Source organism: Peromyscus eremicus, chromosome 8a (genome assembly GCF_949786415.1).
Source record: "Peromyscus eremicus chromosome 8a, PerEre_H2_v1, whole genome shotgun sequence".
Taxonomy (NCBI): domain Eukaryota; kingdom Metazoa; phylum Chordata; class Mammalia; order Rodentia; family Cricetidae; genus Peromyscus; species Peromyscus eremicus.
In genome coordinates this window covers 76,763,445-76,775,240 of record NC_081423.1, presented here as the reverse complement: position 1 = coordinate 76,775,240, position 11,796 = coordinate 76,763,445, and the positions used below count along the sequence as shown (strand labels likewise).

General features: G+C 44.0%; 1 protein-coding gene across 1 annotated transcript; it reads left to right on the top strand.

Annotated features, from left to right (window-relative positions):
* Positions 1-1,399: 1,399 nt before the first annotated feature.
* Positions 1,400-8,243, top strand: LOC131917590 (nucleoside diphosphate kinase A). Its single transcript, XM_059271535.1, has 4 exons — positions 1,400-1,527; positions 3,061-3,162; positions 5,481-5,593; positions 7,956-8,243. The coding sequence occupies exons 1-4, from the start codon at positions 1,402-1,404 to the stop codon at positions 8,071-8,073; spliced, it is 459 nt and encodes a 152-aa protein (XP_059127518.1). The 5' UTR covers positions 1,400-1,401; the 3' UTR covers positions 8,074-8,243.
* Positions 8,244-11,796: the final 3,553 nt, after the last annotated feature.

Below are 11,796 nucleotides of genomic sequence, written 5' to 3'. Positions count from 1 at the left end.
TTGGCTATCCTCTTAGGTGTTGTCTTTCAAGGTGGAGTCTTCTTTTCATTCTTGTGAGATTGTGTTCGCTAGAAGTGGAACGTTCTGGAATGGATGCTCTCCAGGTGTCTTCCTTCAGTGACGATGTCGCATGTTAGCTATTGTGCTGTGGTTCTCTCTTAAGCCACTGTTAACTGGTTGGTCACAATACTCATTGCACTTTCCCCCAAATACATAGTTTAATGTTAATTGCTGTTCTTACCTAATGGACTTTCAAATTTTTTGTCCTCTTCTCTGACAATTTTATACATGTATGTAATAGTCATCCCCATTATACGCTCTGCTCTCCTACTGAACTCCTTCCCAGCAAGTCCCTCCTACTTTCATGCTCTCTCTCTCTCTCTCTCTCTCTCTCTCTCTCTCTCTCTCTCTCTCTCTCTGAGTTTAATTGGAGTTGCTTGCTTCATGGATGGAGGAGTTACACCACTAAACAAAATGATACCTACTCACCCATTACCATTAGGCTCCCTTGGCAAGGCTAAGGCTTTGGGCCTTCTGAGTTCCTCCCCTTCTGTGATTGAACAGAGTCCTGGCATCTTTTTTCATGTTTTTTTAATTTTTTATTTTTGGGAAACAGAGTCTTATGTAGCCAGTTTAGGGTGGGATCATTGACATGGGCCACCACACCAAGCCCACTACACTCCGCTCTGTTTTCATTTCTTTCTTTTTTTTCTTCTTTATTTTATTTTCATTTGGATTTAGGGTCTTAGGTTGCCCAGGCTGCCCTGGAATCCTCTGTTCTTTTGCCTTAGCTTCCTGGTGGTGGGATTACTGGCATGCATCCTCAAGCTTGTTTTTGTTCTTTTCACATTATATCCTAAGGTGTATCCCAAATTGCATAGGGCTGGGAAATCTCATTCTTTGTAAAATGAAGATGGTCGTCATGACATAGTCTCTAAAACTCTTGTGGGTTCCAGTGCCGTAGGTTCAACTGTCTTGTACCAGGTGTAACTTTCACTAGAAAACCATATCAGTGCAATGCCCCCTAACTGGTATTGCTGAAAAAAAAGTGGTGTCTTTTTGTGTGTGTGTGTGTGTGTGTGTGTGTGTGTGTGTGTGTCTTAGTTTTATATCTCCTTTCTTAGTTCCATCACAGTATTAAGTACACAGTAGAAGCTCAATAGGAGCTTATGAAATCAAGTGGAATAGAAATTACAGTTCCTGCTTTTGAGCCCTTTGCCACTTTGGGATCATAATTCATTGACGAGTGAACTGGGCAGGGATTGGGGTTTTACTAGAGAGGCTTAGGGTAGACATAATATATTAAAGCCACTTTTATGAGAGCGTAATCCCCTTGAGAAGGATCATGATGATGGTAGAGATTCGGTCCGGTCATTTCCCTGCTTGCCTCTCTCCAGGACCATGGCCAACAGTGAGCGCACCTTCATTGCTATCAAGCCTGATGGGGTCCAGCGGGGGCTCGTGGGAGAGATCATCAAGCGTTTTGAACAGAAGGGATTCCGCCTTGTTGGTCTGAAATTTATGCAGGTGAGTGGATCTCACGCTTCCTGTTTATTCGGAGAATAGAAGAATGTTGCTGAGTAACTTCTGTGTTTGCTTTGTTTCCTGTCTAGACTTCTCCATGGTAGAGTGTCTTGGAACCCGAAAACCTCTCAGTGACTAAGCATGTTGGCCAAATCTTGGAACAAACCAAGTCATTTGGGGCTTTCAAAAATAGTCTGTCTTTCCCCCTAACAATGTAGAATCCCACGTAATGCTGCAGAGCTGTAATTTCTGACTCAGCTCTGGGTGTTTTGGAGCTCTTGGTCTCTAGCCTCCTAAATGGATAATTTTAGAGACTATTCTTCCTCCCCCATCCCCCTTGAGGTAGGTTGTCAGGAAGAAAGTCTTTGCTTTACTAATTACTACCTGATAGTACCTAACATGAGTCAGGCATGATACATGGGGTTTTGTGGGGGAGAAGTGCAGTTTTGCCTATGGAGAGCTCTGGAGAGAACAGAGAAAAACAACTCTAATACACCTATGAAATATATACATGTATGTTTGACACAACTGGCCTGGAACTCTTGGTGATCCTCCTTTCTCAGCATCCTGAGTCCTGGGATTTTGTGCATGAGCCACCCACTCAGATAACAATATTCCAGTAAATACCAAGGATTCATTGGCCAAGAACTCTTCTTCAAACAAATCTGTCAGATGTGAATTCCAATTCTCAAAGCAAATATATCTTTTTTTGTCCTTCCTCCTCCTCCCTCTCCCCTCCTCCCACGTTTCCAAGGCTGGCCTCAAATTCATTATGCATCTATCTGAGGATGGCTTTGAATTTCTTGATCTTTCTGCTTCTGACTCCTGCGTGCTAGGATTACAGGCGGGTGATACCACACCCTGCTCTAATTCATTCTCTTTTTTAAATGTAAAACCTTTTATGTGGATGGGTGTTTGCCTGCACATGCGTTTGTGCACCACCTCTGTACCTGTTGCCTGTGGAGGTCAGAAGGCCTTGAATCCCTCAGAACTGGTTGCAGATGGTTGTAAACTGCCATGTGGATACTGGGAATTGAACCTGGGTCCTCTTGATGAATAGCCAATGCTTTTAACCACTGAGCCATCTCTTTATCTTTAGCAAGATTATTTATTGCTATATGTCATATACTTTTAGATAGTTTAGAGGTAAGTACCTCAGGAAATTACATGGTCACCGCATTGGGCCTTTATCCTTTGAATAAATGTCAGGTGTGTCTCTAGGAGATGGCCAGGTTCAGCTTAATGCTCATCTAATACAGAGATTACTTTACTTGTTTCCATCTAACATTTTAGTTGAGGTGTTTTCTGTATTGTTTCTTTTCCTTTCTAACAAGTGAGTTCTTTTTTTTTTTAAGACAGGGTTTCTCTGTGTATCCCTGTTATTGCTTCTCTCTGGTAAGCTAGAGGATGAATCTGGGTTTAACTGACATGCTAGCTGTGAGCTCATGTTTCGAACATCAGGAGGGATAGGGGAAGAAACTAGCCTGCTGATTCTTAAGGGCTTGGGGCCAGTTCTCACTGTTTGTCCTGTGACAGGCTTCAGAGGACCTTCTCAAGGAGCACTACATTGACCTGAAGGACCGTCCCTTCTTTGCTGGCCTCGTGAAATACATGCACTCAGGACCAGTGGTTGCTATGGTGAGTGTGTCTGTGTGGGATGTAGATGGGAGTGACTCATTTGGGAGTAGAGCAGAGTGAGTGTTGCATGTCCTGTGTTGGGTGCCAGGTGCTCTTTGTTGCAGAGGAGACAGGCTAGTAGGATAGTCAGGTAGGATGAGAATTGGCTCTCTGATCCACCAAAGCAAGTGTCCATTTGCTTGCCAAGCTGATGACCCAAAGCTGGGAGAAATCAGGAGCGATTTGCTTGACTGAATTCCCATGAAACAGAGGGAGCTGGTTTATTACAGTACCACATACTTATTCAAGAAAGAGCGCCTTTCTAAACACTTTAGATACAGTTGTGAGGCAAAATAGGTATCTGTTTTCATTCTTTGTTTCTGAAATTGATTTATTGAGATAAGGTCTTAATATGTAGCCCAGCCTTGTATCCTATAATTCACTATGAAGCTCAGGCTAGCCTCAATTGGTCCAGACTGGCTTCCTTGTGTCCTATAATTCACTATGAAGCTCAGGCTAGCCTCAATTGGTCCAGACTGGCTTGGAGCTTATGACTCTCCTACTTACAGTGTGCTGGGATTACAGGCGTGCATCACCGCATCAGACACAACTCTGCTTTTTAAAGTGCAGAAGGAAGGTTAGGATGGATGGTGGTAAGAAGGAAGATAGGATGCCAAGTGTTCAGAGACTCCGTAATGTCACCACTATGCTGTTATATCATCAGTGCTGGGAAGTTATGGGAGGTACCACATTTAGCATTTTATTTATTTTGTTTTTGTGAGACAGGGTCTGTCTTAGTCACTGTACTGTTGCTGTGAAGAGACACCATGACCACAGCAACTCTTTTTTGTTTGTTTTTTTCAAGACAGGGTTTCTCTGTGTACTTTTGGTACCTATCCTGGATCTCGCTCTGTAGACCAGGCTGGCTTCAAACTCACAGAGATCCACCTGGCTCTGCCTCCCAGTCCTGGGATTAAAGGCTGCCCTACGACCACAGTAACTCTTATAAAAGAAAGTACTTAATTGGGGGCTTGCTTATAGTTTCAGTGGTTTAGTCCATTATCATCATGGCAGGGAGCATGGCAGCATGCAGGCAGACATGGTGCTGGAGAAGGAGCTGAGAGTTCTACATCTGGATCTGAAGGCAGCAGGAAGAGGGAGCCATTGGGCCTGGCTTGTACTTTATTTCTTGTCAAAGATTTATTTATTATGTGTACAGTGTTCTGCCTGCATGTATCCCTGCACACCAGAAGAGGGCACCAGATCTCATTACAGATGGTTGTGAGCCACCATGCGTTTTCTGGGAACTGAACTCAGGACCTCTGGAAGAACAACCAGTGCTCTTAACATCTGAGCCATCTCTCCAGCCCCTGGCTTGTACTTTTGAAACCTCAAAGCCCACCCCAGTGACACACTTCCTCCAAGAAGACCACACCCACCCTAACAAGGCCACACCTCCTAATCCTTCTCAACTAGTGCTACTCCCTGATGATGAAGCATTCAAATATATAAGCCTATGGGGGCCATTATTAGTCAAACTATCACATTCCATTTCCTGGCCCCCATAGGCTTGTAGCCATATCATAATCCAAAAATGCATTCATTATGACTTCAAAAGTCCCCATAGTCTTTCACGGTATCAGCACTGTTTAAAAGTTTAAAGTTTCTTTTGAGACTCATGGCAATCTCTTAAATATAACCCCTGTATAATCAAAATCAAAAAGCAGATCACACACTTCGAACATACAATGACACAGAATATACATTACCATTCCAAAAGGGATGAGAGCATAGTGAAGAAATACTGGACCAAAGCAAGACCTAAAACCAGCAGGGCAAACTCCAGACTCTGCATCTCCATGTCTGATGTCAAAGTGCTCTTCAGATCTCCTACTCCTTTTAGTTTTATTGACTGCAACACACTTCTAGCTCCTGAGCTGGTTCCACACTTTTTATGCAGCTTTCCTTGGCAGGTATCTCACAACTCTGACATCTCCAACATCTTGGGGTCTCCGACACAGGTCTTTCTATGGAGTCCTGGCTGTACCCTGGAACTATCTATGTAGAACAGGCTCTACCTCTGGAGTGGTGGGATTACCTCAGTGGCAATATTTAGCATTTAAAAAGGCCACTGGCTGCCATGTGAATGGATCTGGGGAGGAAGAGAGTAGGGGCAGGGTGACCAGCATCACTAGTACTGGAACAAATAGGCATTCTGTTTTTCTAGGGAATGAGAGGGCACTATTCTGGACCTTTTTTGTTTTGAATCTTCAGATGCTAGGTTTTCTACTGAGAGTGTTTTTCTTCCTTGACTGTGTCTTTTTCTCTTGTCCTTGGAGGTCTGGGAGGGGCTAAATGTTGTGAAGACAGGCCGGGTGATGCTGGGAGAGACCAACCCTGCAGACTCTAAACCTGGGACCATTCGAGGAGACTTTTGCATCCAAGTTGGCAGGTAAGAATTGGTGTTTTTCCACGATTGAGCCTGTATGATAATGAGTATTCAGAGATGGGTAATACCTGGGGGGCGCTCACCAACCTAAGACAGAGCGCCTGTGTGGCCTGGGCAGGCATCTCCATGACAGGTAAGGTGACCTGCTGATGTCCCATGCAACCTAAGTCAGAAGCTCATTTTTTAGTAAAAGGGGGACCTGTAGGGCCCTGGCCACCCCCCACCCACCCCCCCCACCCCCGTTTTGGGTAACTGTTGCCTTTCTTGCTGACTTTGACCTTGATATCCTCCCTATGCTAATTCCCTGTTGGGTTCTACCCTCCTGAATGCTTAAGGAAAGATCCTTGTCTGTGTATCCTGCATAATGGGCGTTAACAGCTTAGATGCAAGATTGTAAAACATAGCGAACTTCTGCCCTCCGGGGTTCTCCCATTGTGCTGTAAGCCTGTATTTAAGACCTCCTCCCTCCTTCAATAAACGCATTTGGGGGGGGGGCGGGAATTTATACCATATCAAGCTGATAATAGAAAAATAAATAAATAAAAATGAAAAGAAAAGAAAAAAACAAAAATAAGTAAGTAAATAAATAAATAAATAAATAAAGGCTAAGGCTATGTAAAAAAAAAAAGAAAGAAAGAAAGAAAAGAATTGGTGTTTTTCACCCTTTTCCAAAGTCCAAGTTAGTTGCCACAAGAATTTGGGCCTCTGAGGCTAAAAATGGACATGATACTATCTGCAGGTAATTTATTTTAAAGATTTATTTATTATGTATATAATATTCTGCCTGCATGCCAGAAGAGGGCACCAGATCTTACTACAGATGGTTGTGAGCCACCATGTGGTTGCTGGGAATTGAACTCAGGACCTCTAGAAGAACAGCCAGTGCTCTTAACCTCTGAGCCATCTCTCCAGCCCCCGATTTATTTTATTTTAGCTTTTAAAGTTCCTTTTTCCTTTTTCTTTGTGTATATAAATAGTTTTCCTGCCTGTATGTTTGTGTACCACTTTTCGTTTCCTGGTGCCCGAGGTGACTAGAATGGGCATTGGATCCCCCCAGAACTAGAGTTACAGATAGTTTTGAACCCCATGTGGATGGTGGGAACTAAACCCAGGTCCTCTGGAGGACTAGTTCGTGCTTTTAAACACTGAGCCGTCTCTTCCGCCCCTAGTTTAGTTTTAATTTTTTGCTTTTGGTTTATCGAGACAGGGTTTCTCTATGTAGTTCTGTAGACCAAGCTGGCCTCAAACTCACAGAGATCAGCGTGTGCCAACCACTGGGCAAGTTTAGTTGTTTTTTTGAGACAATTTTCAAGTGTGATAGCTGGCCTCAATATTGCTATCCTTGAATTCCTGATGACCTTTTCTTTTTCTTTCTTTCTTTCTTTCTTTCTTTCTTTCTTTCTTTCTTTCCTTCTTTTCTTTCTTTCTTTCTTTCTTTCTTTCCTTCTTTTCTTTCTTTCTTTCTTTCTTTCCTTCTTTTCTTTCTTTCTTTCTTTCTTTCTTTCTTTCTTTCTTTCTTTCTTTCTTTCTTTCTTTCTTTCTTTTTCTTTTTAAAGATTTATTTATTATGTACACAGAAGAGGGCACCAGATATCATTACAGATGGTTGTGAGCCACCATGTGGGTGATAGGAATTGAACTCGGGATCTCTGGAACAGCAGTTGGTGCTCTTAAACCTCTGAGCCATCTCTCTAGACCTTTTCTTTCTTTTTGAGACAGGATTTGTCTGTGTAGTCTTGGCTGTAGACTTTGTAGACCAGGTTGGGCTCAAACTCAGAGATCCTCCTGCCTCTGCTTCCCAAGTGCTGGGATTAAAGATGTATGCCACCACCTCCTGGCCATGGCTCAGGTTACTTTTTTTTTTTTTTTTTTTTTTTTCGAGACAGAGTTTCTCTGTGTGTAGTCCTGGCTGTCTCAATTCATTCTGTAGACCAGGCTAGCCTTGAACTCACAGGGATCTTTCTGCCTCTGCTTCCCAAGTGCTGGGATTAAAGGCGTGCGCCACCACCGCCTGGCCATGGCTCAGGTCACTTTTGGAGTTTGGTCTTCCTGCCTCTGATGGTGGAGGCTGACTTAGAGGGTCCCTGTGTTTGCTTGTCTGCATCCCATTGCCTATACCTTCTTGAATGTAGAGCCTGGCCAGAGCCTTTCCGAAGGCTCACACTCTGGTGTCAGTGTTTCTGTGGGAGGGCCACTCACAGGAAGTCATTCTTTTAATGTTTTTCTTTTGATGTATTCTGAAGTACTAGAGACTCTGGCTTTTCTGCTGCCATGGCTTTCGGCTCTCAGCAGTGGGAATCCAGGGGACTGTGGGCAGGTTCATCTTTCTGGTTTTGGTAATGGTGCCGTATCTCTCCCCACCCAGGAACATCATTCATGGCAGCGATTCTGTGGAGAGTGCAGAGAAGGAGATCGGCTTGTGGTTTCAGCCTGAGGAGCTGGTGGATTACAAAAGCTGTGCACAAAACTGGATCTATGAGTGACACGAGGCACCTGCTCTTCCTCTCTACATACCCCTGTTCTCACAGGCAAGGGACCAGCAACTCTAGACATTTCTGCAACTTCCTTTGTCCTGGAAGGAGCCTCTGGGAACTGTGACTCCCTGTGCAGTGTTAAGTGTGTGCCACTGGTGGATTAAAGTGTTTTATCTCCAGTATTGGGTCAACTAGTTACTTTGTATTGCTGTATCACTTTGCATGCCTTCCTTCCTCCTCAGGCTTCTGGATAACCTGAGCTGACAGAATGTAAATGGTATGCAAATTACTTATATTAGCCTCATATACACATAGAGACTCTTGGTTGTCCTTGAGTTTTGAGCCACACCCTGGGATTCACAGGCATTTCTTTGTCTATCTTTCTTCTCATCCCCTGCATCCCTATTCACTCTTGGCAGTGAGCCAGTCAGCAGTGTCTGCAGAGGATGTGTGAGGTGGTTAAAACTGTGTTGGGAACAGAGGATCCATCAGAAATAAAGATGCCAACTCAAGCATGTTGACTCAGTTCTGTAATCCCAACACTCAGGAAGAGAGGCAGGAGGATTATGAATTCTAGCCCAGCCTGGACTGCAGAGTGAAACTGTCAAAACAAACCAGCTAAGTGTGGTGGAGAAGACCTTTGAATTCCAGCACTCCAGGAGGCAGAGGCACTGGGATCTCTGAGTTCAAGTTCAGCCTAGTCTACATAGTGAGACCATGTCTCAAAAAAATAAAAATAGGAACCCCACCCCCTCCCAGACTGGAGATACAGCTAGATACACAGAGTGCTTGCCTAACATGCATGAAGCCCTGGGTTCTGTCCTTCACTACATAACTTGGCACAGTGACACTGTAATCCCAGCACTCAGGAGATAGGATCAGAAGTTCAAAGTCATCCTCAGCTTTATAGTTTGAGGCCAACCTGGGCTATACAAGTATTTAAGTTTTTTTTTAAAAAAAGTGAGAAATGAAAGATGCCCATCTTGTTCAAGAGGCTCTCAGAAGAAGAAATGGGGAATTGTAGCTGGGTGTGGTGGTGCATGCCTTTAGTACTAGTACTTGAGATGTAGAGGCAGGTGCATCTCTGTGAATTTGAGGCCAGCCTGTTGTACAGAGTGAGTTCCAGGACAGCCAGGGCTACACAGAAAAACCCTGTCTTGAAAAATAAAAAAGAGAGAGTTGTGAGAAGTTGTAGCTACCCTCAAATAAGAAAAGCCTTGTCTTCTGTAGGCCTTGGACCTACAGTTGGTGTCATATGAAGTGGTAGTGACTACTACTGTAGGATAAGGGAGGGATGTGACCTGACTAAGGGGTAAATGACTCTTTACTGGACAGAACCTGTAGCTGGTTGTTTTTTACTCTTGGCTCTTTTGGGAGTCCTGCCGCTCCCAAATAAATCACATGGAGTTTTATTCTTTCTTATAAATGCCTGGCCTTTGCTTGGCTTGTTTCTTGCAAGCTTTTCTTAAATTACCCCACCTATCCTTTGCCTCTAGGCTTTTACCTTTCTCTATTTCTATATATCTTTCTTTACTTTTTTTTTTTTTTCTCTCGAGACAGGGTTTCTCTGTGTAGCTTTTTGGTGCCTTTCCTGGAACTCACTCTGTAGCCCAGGCTGGCCTGGAACTCACAGAGATCCGCCTGGCTCTGCCTCCGAGTGCTGGGATTAAAGGCGTGCGCCACCACTGCCGGCTTTCTTTACTTTTTACTCCAGTGTCTTGCTGTATAGTGGTTTATGGCGGCTGGCCTCTGGAGTCCTCCTCCTCTCATCCTAGATCTACTCCTCCCAGATTTCTATTTATTCTTTCTGCCTGCCAGCCCTACCTATTCTTTCTCCTGCCTTGCTATTGGCTGTTCAGCTCTTTATTTGACCATCAGGTGTTTTAGACAGGCAGAGTAACACAACTTTACAGAGTTAAACAAATGCAATATAAAAGAATGTAACAAGCCGGGCGGTGGTGGTGCATGCCTTTAATCCCAGCACTCGGGAGGCAGAGCCAGGCGGATCTCTGTGAGTTCGAGGCCAGCCTGGTCTCCAAAGCGAGTTCCAGGAAAGGCGCAAAGCTATACAGAGAAACCCTGTCTCGAAAAACCAAAAAAAAAAAAAAAAAAAAAAAAAAAAAAAGAATGTAACACATCTTTGCATCATTAAACAAATGTTCCCATAGTATAAATGAATGTAACACATCTTAAACTAATATTCCACAACAGATACGTCCAGTGGAATTTCCAGACTCGGGACAGTTGACATTTAGTAACTCCAAAACCAGAGTGTGGTGGTACATGCCTGTAATCCTAGCATTTAGGAGAAAGAGGCAGGAGGATTGCAGCGAGCTTGAGGCTAGACTGGTATAGTCCAGCCAGAACTATTCAGTAAGATTATCTCAAAGAACTAACCAGCAGAACAACCAGGAAAATAGAGTGTTTCCGACTGGGAATGAAGGAAATGGCCCCAGAATGAGGGCTGGTGTCAGTCACTGCCAGTGTTCCTAGGCTGATGCTCTGTTAACTGAGGTTTGGGGTGGTGATAAGGTATGATGGGAGTTTATCCACCTGATTAGTTCAGTTGGGCTGGAGCCATGATGGTGATAACCTCAGTTTTGAGATCAGCCTGAGGGAGGCTCGCATCTCAGGTAGTGAGCACTGCTATATTGGTGTATAGAGAATATGAGAGAAGGGCTAGCTGATTTTTTTCAGAGAAGCAGGGAACCATTAAAGCAGGGTATGTCCTCTTGATTAAACCAGGGCTAGAGTCATTCCAAACCATAGTGCTTGCTGGGAATAAAAAAAAAAAAAAAAAAAAAAAAAAAAAAGTAGGCCAAAGTGTCCAGTGCAAAGCCTGTATGAAGCAAATTTAGAGTATAATCGCTCATCTTAATGTTCAGAGAGCAGAGATGTTCAATCTGAGCAGGTCCTCTGCCAGAGGTGATGCAATGGAGTTGGAGGAGGGTTTTAGACATTTTAACTCCTCTGGGCCAGTCTCAAATGCTTTGGGCAATACCCTAAACCTCTTACTAGGGATGTTCAAGGCCTCAGCTCAAGCTCTAAGCCTAGTGGGAGAAGAGGCAGCTGGTTCACAGAGTGGTCAAGGCAGTGTAACTTGTTTTTTTTCCTTTTGGTCTGGACACAAATGAAGCGGTTGTGGACATTGGAGGTAGGGACCTCTAGGGTACTGGTGGTTTTCAAGGAAGACGGGGTGAGAAATGTCTGCAAGTTGCCTGGCCTGGCCTCTCAGAATACAGAATCTGTTTGGAATACTGGAGGTTGGTCCTAAGGCCTTGTGCATGCTACACAATTGGGCCTACCACAGAGCTCAATCTTCACTCAAGGGTACAGTACCAGGGCCTTGTGTATGCTAGGCAAGCGCTAAAGGAACTCCGTCTCCAGCCTGTCATTATGTATGTATTTCTCAAAGATTTATTTATTATTTTGTTTTTTCAAGGCAAGGTTTCTCTGTGTAACCTTGGCTGTCCTGGAACTCTGTAGAGCAGGCTGGACTCACAGAGATCTGCCTGCCTCTGCCTCCCAAGTGCTAGAATTAAAGGCGTGTGCCACCACCACTTAGCTTAAAGATTTATTTTTGTTTTTTATTTTTTGGTTTTTCAAGGCAGGGTTTCTCTGTAACAGCCCTAGCTGTCCTGGAACTCACTTTGCAGACCCAAGAAGGCGTTTGCCACCACACACAGCTTGTTATCTTTTTCTCTTTTCTTTCTCTCTCTTTTTTTTTTTTTT

Coding starts and splice junctions, on each gene's coding strand:
- LOC131917590 (XM_059271535.1), top strand. CDS start 1,402: ATGGCCAACAGTGAGCGCACCTTCATTGCTATCAAGCCTGATGGGGTC. Junction 3,163..5,480: donor CAGGACCAGTGGTTGCTATG/GTGAGTGTGTCT, acceptor TTGTCCTTGGAG/GTCTGGGAGGGGCTAAATGT. Junction 5,594..7,955: donor TTTTGCATCCAAGTTGGCAG/GTAAGAATTGGT, acceptor CTCCCCACCCAG/GAACATCATTCATGGCAGCG.